The 17,889-nt window shown below is 35.9% G+C and overlaps 1 protein-coding gene and 1 long non-coding RNA gene across 4 annotated transcripts in view; one reads left to right on the forward strand and one right to left on the reverse strand.

The window, feature by feature from the left end:
* Positions 1-2,860: 2,860 nt before the first annotated feature.
* Positions 2,861-17,889, forward strand: part of exp (expansion) — a 53,067-nt gene continuing 38,038 nt past the window's right edge. For 2 of the 3 annotated variants that reach the window (XM_065309239.1, XM_065309240.1), the window contains exon 1: positions 2,861-2,992. In XM_065309239.1, the coding sequence (XP_065165311.1) occupies positions 2,928-2,992 (65 nt within the window). In that variant the 5' untranslated portion in view covers positions 2,861-2,927. Of the gene's footprint in view, positions 2,993-16,185; positions 16,504-17,889 lie in introns of those variants that run through there. The other variant, XM_065309241.1, reaches the window with a different exon arrangement.
* The window catches only part of LOC135797064 (uncharacterized), a 35,016-nt gene continuing 20,108 nt past the window's right edge, over positions 2,982-17,889 (reverse strand). The window contains exon 3 of the long non-coding RNA XR_010549445.1: positions 2,982-5,474. This is a non-coding gene — a long non-coding RNA (uncharacterized lncRNA). The remainder of the gene's footprint in view (positions 5,475-17,889) is intronic.

Genomic DNA, 17,889 nt, shown 5'->3' on the forward strand with positions numbered 1-17,889 from the left:
ATCGTGGCGGTGTGCGCGCGACACGCGGTGTCCTCGTTGTTGCGATAAAAACAGTTGTTTATATACAGATAAAGATATGCGAGTTTACAGGCAAAGTAAAAGATCAAAAACGACGTTTCCAACAAACAAATCAAGCAAAATCTTAAAGTACCGGGAAGACTGTATTAAATTAGAACAAAGAAACACTTTTGATTTCCCCACACAAAGAAAATTTAAGTAACCTAACAAATTTAAAATGTGTTTTGACATTTTCAGTGGGTTTTGAGGGAGGAAACATGTGACAAATTATAAATATATCAAAATCCGCTAATAAACATCCTCAATTACGCAAAATTGATTGATAACTTGTTACCTCATTCGCACTATACGCGAGAAATAAAATTAAAACATTCCACTCACGTTTTTTGCCTTTGGATTGTATAATCAACACCAACAATAATTAATTTACTATTCCATCTACACTGAAATTAAAATATTGCGCACGCCACAGCTTTCAATTGATTTGTAAAACAATTTGAGTGGAATTTTTCAATCACTAGTTACAAATATAAGATTACATAAGCAAATAAATCATTTCTCATGTGCTTATTGCAAAAATAAATCTAAATAAGTTTCATATTGCAAGTTCGCATAATATATGTGGCATTTGGTGAAGATGAATATTTTTTCTCTCATTTTTTTTCCGTTACTCGCATAGATTAGTTTTGAAAGGCCTACTTTTAGCCGTAAAAGGCACTCTCGCACTCGATATTCGTCGTCGACATTTTTGTGACACCGCAAACCTGGAAAATCCACTTTGCAAGTCAGCAATCCACAATTCCAGCGATCTAACAACGAAATGCGGTGCAGAATATGTGGAAAAACGCGCATATATTAGCATTAGTGTCGGCGTAATATCAGCAAGAAGGATGCAGCAGCGACGCAAATCGAAAAACGAGCAAAAAGCCTCGTCAAAGCACCAGTACTTGAAGAACATGTACAGAAACGTGCGATGTGACACGCAAGACATGCGACACGGGCGCGTATATTAATGGTACAAATTGATAAAGTTTAAGAAAAGTATAAAGTGCACAAACTGGGTAAGAAGCATAAAAAATAACATAAAAATGAAGACAGGACGAAGAAGGATCTGAATGTCAGCTGCGCACAATACGTCTTGGTATTTGGCATTCGGCAGCAAAATCAGCAGCGCAACGAGTAAAACCGTGAAATGCATTCTGCACAGAATATAAATAATGTCATACTGAAGATTTACGTACAGCAAACAGCGCGTAAAAAATGTTGAAATATCAACATTTTATCGTTCTTTTACGCAAGTTAAGGTTAAAATTATTAGTAATTTGTAATTATTCAATCTCAGCCAAGAGTAAACAATAATGATGCAACAATATTCCGCAGAGCTTAAAGAATCTTGGAATGTTTTCTTTAACATAAATCTAACGGTGTGATGGAATAAAAACGGGTGCAGGTTGTATTTGCTGTGCAATTATGCGCTACGATGCAAACAGTTGAAACAGTTAACGCGCTCGCCTATTTTTACCTGCGACTCGATTCGCCTATTGCTTATTTGTGCGCAGAGCATTGGCATATTTTTACCCACAATGCTCATTAAACCTGTTAACATGTGCATTAATAGCAAACAGTCTTCACGACGCAGCTGAGACACAAGAAAAAAGTGCGTAATTAATGCAAACTATTTGAAGGTCGCGGTGTTACTAGACCAGATCGCAGATCAGTTTCATGCAAGTGTGGACATTAAATTATTAACAGAAGTTGTTACAACTATTACAAATAATTAAATTAAAATTTAATTACAGAAATTTTTTTTATATGAATGTATTTATTTATTATTTTCACAACTGCACTTTATATATAAACCTGCATATGTAACCTAATTTATTTATCCATGAAAATGTGTAGCCGCGTTCAAAACCCGTGAAATATACGCGAAATTAATAAAAGTGAAATTTTCGACCAGCGTGAGCTCTTCGTGTTATTATAGCGTGTGGTCGAGTGGTCAACATATCACAAGATATCGCAACTTATCGCAATAATCGCTAATTGGAATTTCTGCCATATTTGCTCCGATTTTACGCACACAAATAGCGCCAAACAAGTATAATCAACTAAAAACCAACTTGAATTAAAACGAATTAAATCGAATTAAGTCAACGCAATCCTCCTAAAGTCGCTTAAACTCATTCACGGCAAATTATCGACTACCAAACAAAGTAAATCAACAGCAGCAAAAATGTAAACATTACGAAATGTGCACAGAGATAACAGAGAACAAGATTCACCGATTGATACCAACCGCAGTGGCTGCAATTGACTTATTGGTAAGCCGCTCATTAACTAATTGAGCGTTGTGTAGTTTGTACGCGCGTGCAAAGTGCAAGTTGATTGTAGGTGAGTTAAACGCAAGTTACTTACGTTACTTAAGTTATGCTTATCCGCGCGAAGGAGGCAAGCAGGCACATACACACACACAGCGAACGCGCTACAGTTGCTTGTTCTTCGACGTCGATAGGAAGGAGCGCCGCGGACCGAAGAAGCCGAAGAAGCGAAGGCGAGAACACCCAGAGCTCACTTTTGCCGACAACGCACGCGCGCTCGGTGTGTGCGCGCGCAAAGTGGAGAAAGAAGCGGTGTGACTTCGACGCGCAATCAAAAATTTCGCTAATTAAACGAAAAAATTTCAAGTGCACAGTACAATATTTCATAATTTTAAAAAAATATTGTACTGATTTTGTGATAACCGGAATAATTTTTATAATTTTTTTGTTTGAAAAGTTTGAAAAAGTTATTAAAAGTTTTAAAAGTTTCAAAACTGTGTTGACAAAATTTAAGTGATTATTTTGACATTTTTGTGTATTGCCACTTTCTGGGTTGGATATTTGTGCAAATATTTTCAAGGAACCATCAGGATGATTTCGCTATACAGGACTATTAAAGGAAATTCCAAAAATAAGCGCACCATGCGTGAAAAAGAGTAAGTTTTTCATTTAATCTTTTTATGTATCTTAAGTTTTAAATAATTTTTAAAGTTAAAATTTTTAACGTTTTAAAATGCAAATTAAAATATAGAAAATTCAAATAGTTAAAAATTTAAATCTTTGCTTAAGTAGTTTATACATGGTGTTTAAAAAAATTCTAAAAATTCTCTTTTTGCATTTTCTAAATTTTTCTCCTCCGCATGGCGCTCGACTTCTTCAGCTCATCGATTTCGCAATGCCGTTGAGTTGTTGAGTTCGCAAAGGCAGCCAAGACATGCATTCGTGACGCGAGTCGAAGGCAAATGAAGTACCATTTTACATTTGCTGGTTGGTTCGTTCGCGTTATGAAATCGAGTGTGGTATATTAGTCACATCGATTGCGGCGGCCGCGCCGAGGCATGGAAAAGTGCAAGAGCGTCTACCTTCACATTTAAATGTCGTGTTGGATGAGAGGAATTTTATTAATAGGTGAGGCGAGCGGGCGAACTTAACGATTTCTTCGGCAACGCGAGCGCGAAACAATCGGACGTTCCTTTTCGAGTCAACAACTTCAACTTGTCGCGTCGTTGTTCTAACATTGTTCTTACTTTTTGCGCATCACCAAACACACACGCGCGGAATGAGTAGCAGTAAGATGTTAATGGTACAATAAGTAGGCGCATCTCGTGTCGTACTTTCGATTTTCTTTAGGTCACATCTTAAATTGACTCTTTTACATCCAAAATAACAATTTAAATTTAATATTAAAATAAAAACACCTTGTATATAATAAATTACAGTATTAGAATTTTTAATATTGATCCATATTATAGTAATTCCAATGTTAATTTGAAGCACGAAGACCAGCGACACAGTTTCATATTAATTATCCAATTAGTGTGATGCACTAGTCTTGACCCACTTATTTTTTCGGAAGAATTTTAATGTGTAACCGACCAATCATCATGATTCAAAGCAAAACGAAAATAAGCATCACATAATTTTATCGGTAATATAAACGAAATCGAATCTGGTTTCACATGAAAAAATTAACGCAAAGGTCGTTTCGTCTTCTCGGTCGCATCCGCAAACGATTTTAGAACGTACATTTCGTCAGGCGTTTAAGTAATCGATGACATTTAATCGAAATTTATGCGAGATGAATCAACCGGTAATAACACATCTCATCGCATCTCAACAAATTGAAATTGAAACAATCGCACTACGTGACACATATTCCGACAGGAGAGAAAGATCTCCACTGCATTGACAATTAGAATTGGAATTAGAATCAGTATTTTGTTTCTATTGTAATTCGTATTAATGAATACCAAACGAGATGGAATATTTTGCGTGGTGTTCGATTATGAAAAGATGAATTCTTCGGCGTTTAAATAGCGGCAATAAGGCAATCAAACAATTCACAATCGCGCCTCGAAGCGAGCACAATGCGTTTCGCAATCGGCTGGAATATTGAATGTAGAATGCGTATTGTGGGTTCATCTGCAATGCAAATCAAATGGTCGAGCGCTCGAAGTGATAATCCTAGAAATGCACAAATCGGAAATGTGGAGAAATATGCGCAGATTTTTCATGTTAATCTCTCGGAATTGTTGAGAAATGGCGTGCAGCTGCTCATCGCAACGCTGCATCCGGAGATTTGTGCACAGCACGCGATTCGACGGCGTTCTAGGAAGAAAACTTCTCGAAAATATGCTCTACTAACGCAAATTAACTGCGTGCGATACGGAACTTTATAATTAAGAGAATATAATCGTTAATTAATCATAATTTATTGCTTTTTGTATTTTTTTAACTAAAAAACCTAATAGAATTGCTTTTGCTGCGTTGTAGGTGATGATTTTTATAAGTATGTAATTTTTGGCATTTTCACCCATTGTTGGTGCAATTATGGTCGAATGTTAGTTAACCTTTGGATGCAGATAAATGAGCAAACAAATTACGCTTCTCGATGCCGCAACACTGGAATCGTGCGGCGGCGTTCTCACGTTCGCGCGTCTGCACGTTTGCACCATTAAACAGGAACAAAAGGCGCCCAAACACCCATCGATGCACTTTTTTTACAATTCGGCTGTGTTTGCTTTATTATTGATCGACCGCAGATTGCCCCATCGCACATGGGTGAAGAGTGCATATCGTGGCCGGCAAAAAATGCCATCAATATACCCAGCAAACGCCCGCTGACACGTCCAGCGCGCAAAAATGGGTGTACCCATGGGTCGAACCCATTTTTCGTGATGTTTTTAATTCAATTAATACCTTTTTAGTGCGACTATAAACTCACCTACCTGTAAACAATCCAGGGAATGAAGAACAATCGAAATTTTTAAACAATTGAGTTGTTAAACTCAACATCGACAATGTTTGTAAATTTCGGCTGCGAGTTTCGTGTTTTGATGATATCATCGGTGCAATGATCGAATAAGATATCAGTTCGATGGCACTTGAAATTCTGTGCATTTTTGGACATTCTGTGAACTGAAACAGAAAAAACAAAACAATTCACAGAATGAAAGAATTCCACACGAAAAACGAAGAGTACACAAGTCAAAATTTTGAACATATCCTCGCAGGCATTGCATATCAATTCGTGGCGTATTCTTCGTGCACTTCTTCAAGAATAAAACATCAATGATTCATGCAATCGAACGTCGCCTCCACAGAGTGGGAAAAGCTGATTACACATGACGCATTCTTAATTTTTTACGTTTGTTCATCTTGAGAGTTCATCACAATTTCTCAAGAATTTTGAGGTTTTGAGGCCTTTTGTGGTTTTACCTTGACTTTGAACAAGTTTTAAAATATTGACAAATTTATTTTTGGTATTATTCCAGAGTTTTATCATGTGTATTACATTTTATATAATTAGTTAATATTTTAATCTTTAATTCACAAAAGTCTAAAGTTGGAAAAACCGTATTTGTGTGCATGACCAACCGCATTCCACACCGAATTATTACGAAAACGAATCGATAATGATATTGTGACGCGTTGCAATGCGTTGCATTAGCGCAACGAGTGCAATTAGAGCGGTTTCGGCCAACCAAGGACGAACGCGACATTTTTCGTTCGTTTGACTAAAACTACAAAATACACTTCAAAACCTAAAAAAAGGAGAAAGCCACAAACCACAGCACAAATACGTGAAGTATACACAAAATGTGTTCTAATATTTCTATAATATTTACTAATAAAACAACTAACGCAAGACAAGCAGCCGCCGAAATTCGTCAGAACACGAAATCGAACAAGAAACGAAAGAGAAAACCGACACACGGAGACCAAACAAGCGCGACCGTTAGAATGGCAATTTAAATTTACATATTCTATATTCCAACGGCTGGTATTATTGAGCGATTGAGCTATGATGTTAACAAACACACTCTTCGATCGGATCGAAGACTGGCCGCGGCAGGTACATGAATTTATTTAACCCATACCCTCGAGCTGCAGCAACGAGTTTGTGCGCTTATGTGCGCGCTGTGCAGAGAGTGTGTTTTGCGTATGTCTACCTGTTGAATGTATGTAGAAATATCCGAATCGATCGTAATTCGATATCCGGAGGTGAGGTTAATGTTAGTTTTGGTGTTACTAACGATACGCGATGGACAAGTCGAAAATAATGGATAATTACGCGTGCAAGCTGTGATTGATTTGAATATTTTGATCACTTCACACAGGTGTTCCATCATATTCAATCAAGTATTTACATGTTTAAATTGATCTATGAATAGTATTAACCTTAAAATATGAGGAAACCATTTTGAGGTTACCGAAAAAAAACAAGTTTTCAAAATAGTTAATAAAAACTTTTTCAAAACTTGTTTTTCAATACATTTTTTGTCATAACTTTTAAACTAATAAAAATATTTTAATTTTCTTTTAAAATTTAAAAATTAGAATAAATCTTTCATCTTTTCTTGATAACATATATCTAACCTCAAAATTATATAATGCATGCTTTTAATTAATAGAATTACAACGATCAATTTAATTCAAAACATATTCATGTTTGCGGATAAAAAACAATACTAAACATCCCAAATTACATTCTACGCCTAATTGTTTGATGGTATGTGATTTTTAAACTTTTGGGCGTTCTTGTGCGTTCTTGAGCGTTCGATTCGCATTTTACGGCCGTACGAATTGCGGATCGCGGGCGAATCAAAGCGATTCGCTTTCTGCGCGCGCTGGCTAAGGAGGACGCGTGCTGGAACTAATTCAAACATTACCAGTGCATTAGAAGCACCATTCGCTAATAAATAATAAATAATGCGCAACCTGCGCCTGGTAAACATTCCACGCACCTTACAAATTGCATAAATTGCAACCAATATAGGTGGATTAAAAAAATCGTAATATTTACAACGAAACAAAGAAACCCAGACTAATTACCCAGTTAATCAATAAAAAAAAAACAAGCGTACATAGTAATTATAACCAAATTTCGTTGGTAAAAATTAGTTAAATTAGCAAAAAGAAAAAATTTCGCTGATTTTTTGCGATGGTTTCTAAAATTTCCAAATTTTTATGCAAATTTCTACTCAAAAAACTAAAATCATAACTAAATCTATTGCTAATACCAAGTGTGTGAGTCTTGACATTTTGCGATTTGCAAGAATGGCCAAATGGGTCTTTACTGCAGACATTCCCGTCGGAATTCTTGCGTGTAAAAGCGCACATTGCGCGCATTGCAAACGTCCTTGCGGTCTCAATTCGCACGCGTCCACGTCCACCACGCGCGCCTTCACCTGCGATCCGTCTTCTTGCACGCCTCCTCGTCAAGCACTCCACAAGCCTGTCGACGTCACGCTGTCACGCATTGCGGTAATGAAAATTAACGTTGTTTTCACGCCTTCCACATTTCTACCGAACTTCCTATTAAGTAGTAATTACTTTTTCGCAGTAAAAATACAATGTTTGACTTGCGGCGCAAGAAATATATCTCCAAAAAAGCAATTAATTTTATAGCGTTGACTGGGAAATAAAATTAATTAAAGCTATCATGAAAACAAATTTGTACATTGACAGAAACATAAAAATAAATTATATACTAGATTAAAAGGTACGATGCATTTTTTCTATCTAGTGTCGAGTATTTTCTTTCATTTCGTTGTTCACGCATTGTCAAAATATGATACACGTATTCAATTTCTTTCCAGCTTTCTTCTTTCTTACTCGCCCGCATGCGCGAGTTCTCTATTTCCTTATTTAGAAAATTACACTCCAACTCATACGTGATACGTGTGCGTGCAAGCGTGTTACGGCCGGCGAACATCGAAATTTGGGACGCACCGAAAAATGTTATTTATTATTCGGATGCTTTATTACATCGGCGATCGCTGCGACTGTAAACTTTCGTATCTATGCGCGCAGAGGCAATAAATATATTCTTTTCCTCGGCGTCGGGCGTATCGTACTAGTGTTTTGTTTTTATTTCACGTCCGGCGATAGAAAATACGAAGAGTTTTCGGAGTTTAGAGGTTAGATCGAGGCATGCGATGCTTAAATTAAATGATCGTTAAGTACCACGTATGTGCGTACACGAGTACACCTAGAGGTATCTTTTCAATTATGATAATAAAATATTGAAGATAGTTAGACGCATCGATTGTAGGTATCAATATTTTTTTATTTCTATGGGAGATATTATATGAAACATAACGTAAAAGAAATAAATAAAGTTTAAGATAAGTTTAGAATATTTTTACCCCTATAATTTAGTGGGAACATATAAAAAAGTGGTGTTATTAAATAAATTTGAAAATTATGTCCCAAAATATTAAATTATTTTCGTTTTTTTTTATCAAATTTTCTAAACTACTCAGGTGTTTATGACTTTTTTTGCTAATTTAGTGGGTGATTATTTTCAATATCATTAAAAATATTTTTAATATGAAAAATTGCTTTAATTTGTCTTGAAACATGCAAAAAACTGGTAAAAATAAATTTTTATTTGGTTTTTATATCAGAGTTTCTAAACCATTTAACATTTCTAAAGTTTCGTTAAAAATTAATAATCTAGAATAAATTCTTCTCATTTATACCCATTAATAAGTTAACTTTGATATTAAACTCTAACAAATTACCCTCCAAAACAAAATTTAATGTCAAAACACTAAAGATTCCGCTTTGTAACTTTTTTACTTTTACTTTTAACGTTTGCACGACTAAAAACCTCTCTAAGGTTAATTATCACATTATAAAGAATTTACGATCCATTTATCACTTGTTATCAAACCCGAAACCTGATTCCAGCCAGTTGTAAATGTTAGTAACGACGAATTAATGTACTAATAGACACATCAATAAAAATATTTTGACTTTACAATCCGGCCAATAAAGTGCGCTGCGATTGCGTGATGCCCGCGATGAATCGTTTTACGACTGCAACTCACGACTGCTGCAGCGAGAAAGGCATCTTCATTTGTCTTCCTCATCAGGCTCCCACCCGAAAGTAACCCAAGTGACCCGCGATAAAAAATTTACATGCACAAACACCTCTCACGCACCAAACTCCAACTCAAATTGATTGTAAAAATGCTTGTATCGGGTGATAAATAGCGCTAAAATTTTCGGTCATTAAGAATACGCCGAGGAGATAAAGTAAGGTGATACAAAAGAGGGTAAAGGGTCGCATCGCGCAATAAAATCGCAAGTAATTTATTTGAAAGAAAAGCGGCGTGCGAAAATAAAAAGCAAGAGTTATGCGGCGAGTGCAAGTGAGTGCAAAGAGTAAGTTTCAGTTTCAGACGAGTAAAACACAGGAAAAAAACGAATGAAGGCGACGCACGTAGACAAGGTGCATGTTTAATGTTGTAAATTAAAGTGTATAACTGTGTTTATTCGGGAATACACGCGAAATTAAAGATGCATAAAAAGTATTTTTATCCAAACAGGGCCGTAGTAATTTTTTACATCAACATTATCAATTTTTTTCAAATATTTACTCCAAAAAAGCTTTATTTCACAAAAATTTGTGATTTTTTAAATAAAAATATTTAAACGTTATAAATACTTCCCTGTGTGATGAGTAAGTGCTCAATATGCTTCGCTTTGCGTTAACAAATGAGCCGAGCCTATCTCTTCGCCAGAGTCCATTGGCCCAAAAGGTCCGAAACTCCAAGTTATTTTTTGGCCCAAGAGCACTTGATATAAAAATATCTCGGGTCATTGCAACCGGCGTGGATTCCTGCCTCGATCTGCATTAAACGATTGCCGCATAAAGAAATCCACATCGCCCGCAATGGCAATTCGCATTTCGAGACACCAAACGAGTTTCGATTACCAGAGTTTAAAAAAACCCTTCAACTTACTTCAATAACATTTTTTACCAACCACAGAGAGATTTTCAAGATAAGATGCAGTCATATTTTTAGCATTTTATCTCATTTCAAGCGAAATTCTGATGTTGATTTTCTTTGTTCGAAAGGAAATTGTCAAGTTGAGAGTGTTTCATAGAATTTCAGCATTCAGTATCAGAATAGTTGTTGTACGCAGACAGCGAATGCGCGCACTCAATGCAAATGTTACAATCGTCGACCTAGTCTGCGGTGACATCGCGAGAGACAAGTGGAACAGAAGCCCTGGCGGCGGCGACAGAATAAGACCGGGCGCGCAATTGTGTGTGCGAAATTTCAAAACAGCACATTTAATATCAGCCAAGCATCTGATGGCAGCGGAGAGAAGGTCGCTCGCGTTTAAAAGTCTACATTCATGTCTGGTTTACTGGGTCTTCAATTGATTTACGATTCGATTTTGCGTACAATTCAACATTCAACAACGTGTCTCCCGCATGAAATTCAGCATCGCCGCGCGAATGTACTTTTTGTTTTGCTTTCGAATATTTTGCGTCGCGCAGCGGCGTGAATGCAAGAGTTTTGTCGGTTTTGCTTCGCTTCTATTGAGGCGTAACTACAACTTTGCGGTTTGATAATGGCGGCGACGCGTGCTACGAACCTGTTATGTTGTTAAACAACAATCGAATGGTCAAATATTGCGTAGTCTTTAGAGAGAAAGTATTATGAATTACGTAGGTATGAAAAAGTTAAGTTAACTTAATTAACTAATTAAAATATTTATTTATTTACTAATAAAAAAGTGTTGTATTTGGCTCGTGTTGATAATAATCATAAATCGAATCATTTAACGATTCTTTGCGTCCACATAAATTCAATCAACATCACTTGACTCTTCATCCACATCTTCTTCTTCTTGACCAACCGGCACACATCCACGACACATAAGTTGTCTAAGATGGTTTAATTAGTCGCTGGACATATAAATACGCCGCGCACGGTGTGCGAAATGTGCGCAGCGCACTTACATTTACAAGCTCGTGCGCACCAAACATGGTTTTCGATCTTGTCGAAAGTTTATGTAATCGGCGCTCGCGGCGCATCGCGAAGTTGACATGACATTAAGCAATTACACAATTACATGCATACACATACACAAACACAGAGCACCCGCAGCTTCGTACACATGTACAAATTTGTTAAATTTGCAAATTGCGCGCTTAACATTTTAGCATCTCGCGTAGAGAGAGCTAAATAGGCAAAGTAGCTAATAAAACGGGTACAATCAACCGAGCGTTGATTAAGATTAGACGCGAGAGACGCGCAGATAATCGCGATTACGTGGAAATCTGATTCTACGTGCTTCATTATTTATGTAATTAACTTTTTATTTCTACATAATTTATCTATTAACTCAATGTGGCGCAAGCGGACGAAAATAACGCAATGCGCGACAATTTTTTGAACAAAAATACAAAATATATGATACTAGATTTTGCCATGGACTTAATCCACATAGATTTTAATGAAAAGTTACTTTTTAGTTCCTGTGCTGCTAATAATTTACTTTAGTGCCATCTAGGAATGAATTATATAACTAAAACTATGATTAAATCTTCATATCAATTTTCATCCCTTATTTTACATCCTTCTAGATATTTTTTTGCAACAAAAAGTAGCTTATTTTGTTTTCCTGAATCAAAACTATGTCTAAACCAAAATTTATTAAAATTGCTTGCATGGTTTTTGCGTGAAAGCGTCACAAATAAACAAATACACTTTAGCATTAATAATATTAGTATTTAATAAGATAATTCCCCACTTAATGTCTTCGTTACTTAAATATTTATTATCCTCATTTAAACATGCATTTTTTGAGGCTTATTTTGCTCCTTGACTGCTTGAAGTGGTTTTTATCAACAAGTTTACGACACCCCGCACTCGAGTGTTTTCCTCCAGCGCGTTAATTGCATCGCTAATTGTAAACTTACGTGTCAAGCGGTAATAACGAATAATTTTGATTGCAGTATGCAAAGCAGCGCACAAAGCGAGCTGCAGTTGAGGAAAACATGAAGAGCATAAAGAGCATAAAGATTCCACGAGTTTTATGCGCGCGCGCGCCAAGCAGAATAAAACCACAAAGTGCTTGTTGCAGAAACGGCCTAACTTAATTGAATCGCAAGGCATAATTTAGGAAGACAAGTGGCGCGCTGAAATAAAAGCAAAAAGGGTTTAAACTACTTCACTTTACGCTGGGACCTAAGTAGCCGGCATTCGATAGATGATAAAACTTTTCATGCTGCCTTCAACAACATTCCAGCGAGTTGGTGATTTTCGTGGCCGTTAAGGGTTTGAATGTGTCGAGTTATCATTAACTATAATTCGGCAACAAAGATGACTCGAGTTTCTTTTTATTAAAGCATACGCTCGCCTTGATGATTTTCATCTTCATGTATCAAGTTCGTCGTTAAACAAAAAAGCCACCCGTGTGCTTTTTTGGCAATTTTGTTTACACACTGCAAGCTCCAACTAGAAGTTAAAGCAGAAGAAGAGAAGAAGCTGCAACGCCGAAAATACAAAATTACCAAGTCATACAAAAAACGACGACCGCTGGGCTAACGAAAGAGGAGCCGTAACCGGATGGCCGACGCAAAGGGAATTTCACGAGGCGCAGAGAGAATGAAAGCAAAAGTCATTATAATGTGGCGGACGAAAAATCGAAATCATTACGTCGACTCACCTGCGATCGCGATCTCGAATACAATCTCACGTGCATATATAAAACTACCTTTTGCAACACAGCGAAACCCTTCTTCTTCTTCTTCTTCGATGGGCCGTGCTTTTTTTTTATTTCTTGCAGCGTGTGCAGCGATGTAAAACTTCAAGAGCCGTCGAAACGTCGATAGATCGCCAGAGTTTTACTCGAAAACGCACTTTCACATTTTTTACGTCGCGTTCGCAACACAACTGAACACAACACGTTGTTTACCTGCGCGAAAATAAAAATATAAAAATCAACGCAGTGACGCACTCTAGCGGCATCTAACCGAAGCTGATTGTTGTTATTTTAACACAGACTGCGCGCTGCGCGTTGCGAATGTGTAAAATGTATGAATAATTAAATTATGCAAATATCATTATGTGTATAAACAGGTATTTATATCTTATACATTATATTTTTCAATGTGGAAAAGTGTTGTGCTCTTTAGTTAATCGGCCGGATCTGTTTCTTCTCGAACGCAGGTTGTGAATGCCATCACGTATGACGCAATCGGGTTTCATCTGGGTACCTGGGTTCATTCATCATCATCAATCTCACACTCTTTAGCGTTTATTATGCAAATTTCACGCCGAGCATAAGCATCAACATAAACACCTCGTGTGTATTGTTTAAATATAGAATTTATGCGCTTGTATTACGTTCGTATTGCGGTATTTCAGTGGTGTAATATCCAAAAATAATTGGCAACTAATCAAAATTTTTGAAACCAAGTTGAGTAACCAATGGTTTAGATCACAATATTGGCCTATTACTTAATTTATGCATTTGTCGATTGTTTTGGTGTTAAATATAACGATTTTTGAGCATTTTGAGATGAGATATTGGAAATTGATACTTTGAGCAAGTTTTGAAGTCGCTGTAATTATAGTTTTAGCACAATAAACCATTTAACTGATAAATTAATTTATACTCTATGCGGTAAGATATATTTTTAACTAAATTTGGCTTTAATTATGTTTTCAATTCAAATTTAAAGAAAAAATTGCTAAATTATCGCCAAAAATTAATCTTACACTTTTTATCCATAAATTTAATAATAATAAATAAACAAATTTTATTACACATATAAGGTATTCTCCAATATATTGTCTATCAAATAAAGTTTAAATCAAATTTCTACGTCTTATGATTTCTGAGTTATGACGCCGCAAAGTTGACCAAATTTGTTGAGGTTAAGATAAAATTATCATAAAAACGTAAATCTTTCACATTTTTGCGCGTACATTTAAAAATAAAAAATCTATCAAATTTATTACTGGTGCAAGTTATTCTCCAAAATATTCTCTATCAAATACAATTTAAACCAAATCTTTACCTCATAAGACTCCTGAGTTATGATGCTGCAAAATTACCCAACTGTTGAGGTTAAGATGAAACACATTGATATATTTTTGAATCCCCAATTTGTGCCTGTTAATATTCCCCTTTGAAATGCACAAAACAAAATATTTGTTTTGTATTGCAATGCCAGCAATATATCATCGCCGCAAACTAATCACCCGCAGAAAAGTAGCCGCATTTTTTGCGCTGCGTGCTGCATATTACGAGCTGGCGCGCTGCAAGTAACAATGGGGGTTAAGTCGCCTACTAAGTAGCGTTATTTATGGCGCGCGATACTTTTTTAATAGCGCACGGCGTGGGCGGTTTATCAACGCGTCCGGCTGACAAATTATGAATTACCTTGCGCCAAATTCAAGCCAGCAAAAAACACAAATCACAATCATGACAAATTATCCCTGCAGCAAAAACGTGTTCACAAAAATTAAATATTTTTAAAACTAAAATAATAATAAAAAACTTAAATTGACCGACAGGATGTGGTCGATGGTAGTAGTTTGGTCGCGTTGATTTTGTGATTTATAAAGATTACTTTCGGTTTCATCGGTAGAGGTAATGGTACCACGGTTTAATTTCGGTCCAGCTGCTGTCTCGATTCACTCGGTTCACTTTCATCAGTTTCGCTGAAACCAGTCCTCGACGAAAACAAATTCGTCGTCGTTGGCGTGGAACTCGAGCGCGCCTTGCCTCATTTTGTTCTTATTTTTCATTGCCAAAAAATCCCCGCAGTCTGTGGTTGGGTAATTTATACCCGCCGAACGCTTATTTCAGACTTAGGGGATAATCTGATTTCGGCACGATGTTTCTTAATTAAGCGTATTATTCGCGCCGGGAATTTCAAAAACCCACACTTAAAAAAATAAAAATAAAAAAGGTAAAAGACACAGTTATAGATAGCATCAAAAATCATATAGTAAATTTTAAAATAAGCGGCTTTGTGAGGGTGGGGTAAACTTTTCAGCAGATATAATCATTGTTTACGAGAGTTTTTTCCGCGCCACGGATGAGAAGACAATCGAATATTGATTGTTTACGTGGGCAATCGCATAATCTTTCATATTTTGGCATGGATGGGATGGGAAATGACAGATATATCTTATAATTCCATCGGACATCCAGACAATAATAATAAGAGTAGTAGAAATATTGTTTTCTCCAAAAATTAAAATAAAATCAACAAAATATTAATTTTTTCGATCAAAAGTTTTAAATTTTTCATTAAAAAAATGCAAATTTGATGATAATATATTTTTAAGACTAAAAATTGTAAAATTCGGAAAAACTGTCATTAAAACAAAAGAAAATAGACAACATTACAAAATTTTAGCAAAAAAACATTAAAAATCGGGTAAATTTTAAACCGGAAGTGATTTTTTTCCCAAAAACCACCACCAGATGTCTCTAGACTGTATAAAAGTTAAAAACTGTAAAAAAAAAACACTTTTCTCTGTTTCAAAACGTTAAAAAATACTTTTAAGCATGCATAACTTAGCACACACCCTCTTAACCCAAATATTATCATTTCTTTCAATAAATTTTCAAGTATCGCCTATGCAATTTCTATCAATCGCTCGCGAGCTAGCACATTGCCGCCGTCGCCGCGCCGAAAAGAAAGTAGCGCGTTCGCGGGCCGCTCTTTTTACCTTGGAAACAGTTACCGTCCGCGTCCACTCCATAACCCACTTCTTCGCGACGTCACGCGCACACCAAACGTGTGTGACGTAGAACCACCGTCGGAGGAGCCGTGCGCGCGGCGAGCGTTTCTTGCGGACACCAAAGTCACCGGAGTCTTCGCGCCGTCTCTGCGCCGTGCGAGTGTCTTGGCAGTGAACAGCGTCGCGGCGCTCCTCGATGCACGCGCATTCAAGTCACCGGAAACCGAAACTTTTTTCCTCAATTTCACGCGGCGCGTAACTTAAGTGCACACACCGAGAGTTAACTAAGGATTATTTTTGGATTATAAACTGTTTCGCAGTGCATCTCTACTCTGCCGGAAGACGCACGAAGAAAAGTTAATCATAGAGCAGAAGCTGCAATCGTTTGCGAATTGTTAACGATTGTTTGGTTTGCGCGGTGAAAACGTGAGCCCGTAAGTAAAACGCATCTTCATCGTGTGAATAAAATTTCCACAAATAAAAATTTTTCCTTCTTCAAACTCATCTGCATGCAGAGATTAGTCTCAAATAGCGTTACTCGTTTACTCACAACATGCGTTGCTGGGTGCGCCGCATGCAGAAACGATTTTTCAATGTTACATTTTGCGCGTTTATTTGCGAAATTAAATTTCATCTCACGATTACCCAGCTGGATGGAAAATCCTGGCTGGTCATAAATCTGCGATGCGTATCAAGACATAAAACATTCAATTTAACCCCCTACGGATACCCCACACGAGGAATATCAAATGAAAATTTTGCGTTAAATTATTGCATTTTATAGATTTAATATTATTTAGCTTTATTAACAGCTTGGCTGCAGCATTGGCGCTTGAGTTAAAAAAGAAGTTTCTGAAGTTTCACTCGCGCGGCGAGGAAGAAGTTTCACCAACTCTCTCGCGACTCTTGCGATTCGTACCCGATCTTAATAACAAACTATAATACATCATGAATAATGCGTCGTTTGTGTCTCTGTGCCGTCTATAAAATAAAATGAAAAATATACTTTGTGCATGAAATGGATTTTCTTATTTCGTGCGTGAATAATTTTAATTTTAAGTGTTAGTTATTTGTTAATTTCACGGAAACCAATTAAATTATTTTAATTGTGTCTTCAGATATTAACTCAGAATTAAATTATGTTCTAAACTATGCAAATATTTTATTTATAACAACTTTTTATCAAAAGTTACAGCGTAATTTCTAACCCAATTTATATATTTAACTTCTACTAAATTATTCATAACTTTTTAAATAATAGTTTTATAAACAATATTTTCTGCGTGTTTGGTGTAACTACAATTTAATTGAAAATATATTTCTGAAAGAGTTATAATTATATATCAAATAGTTTTTAAGTACATACCTAATTATTGAAAAAGTAGCTATCAAGCGATAGTTGCGATGACTTAACCTGGTGCAATAGAGATTGTTCAATAGTTATAGTTATTTATTAATTACTCGAAAGTTAATTAACTTATAATAAAAAATTCTTCGGTAATCTATTAAGTATTAAATTCCTGAACAATAATTGGTATGATTGATTTGATTACATTCTTTTCTCCAATTTTATAGGCTGATTTGTTTGTAATTTGTAATTTTTTCAAAACTCAATTTTTAATGTTTATAACTATTATAATAATAATTTTATTATCAAAATTTTTGCATATTAAGATGAAAAAATTAATTCTTAATCTATTGCCAAAAGAATTTTTATAATTATCAAAATATATTATAAGATATTATTAAAAAACAAAAAGTATTTTTTACATCACGCATAACTTTTACACAAACTTTCAAAACAAAATTTTTGCGCGTTA

This window comes from Atheta coriaria, unplaced genomic scaffold (assembly GCF_025399875.1).
Source record: "Atheta coriaria isolate IRGN ID8LTWV9N9 unplaced genomic scaffold, Caltech_Dcor_3.1 hic_scaffold_8_pilon, whole genome shotgun sequence".
Lineage (NCBI taxonomy): Eukaryota > Metazoa > Arthropoda > Insecta > Coleoptera > Staphylinidae > Dalotia > Dalotia coriaria.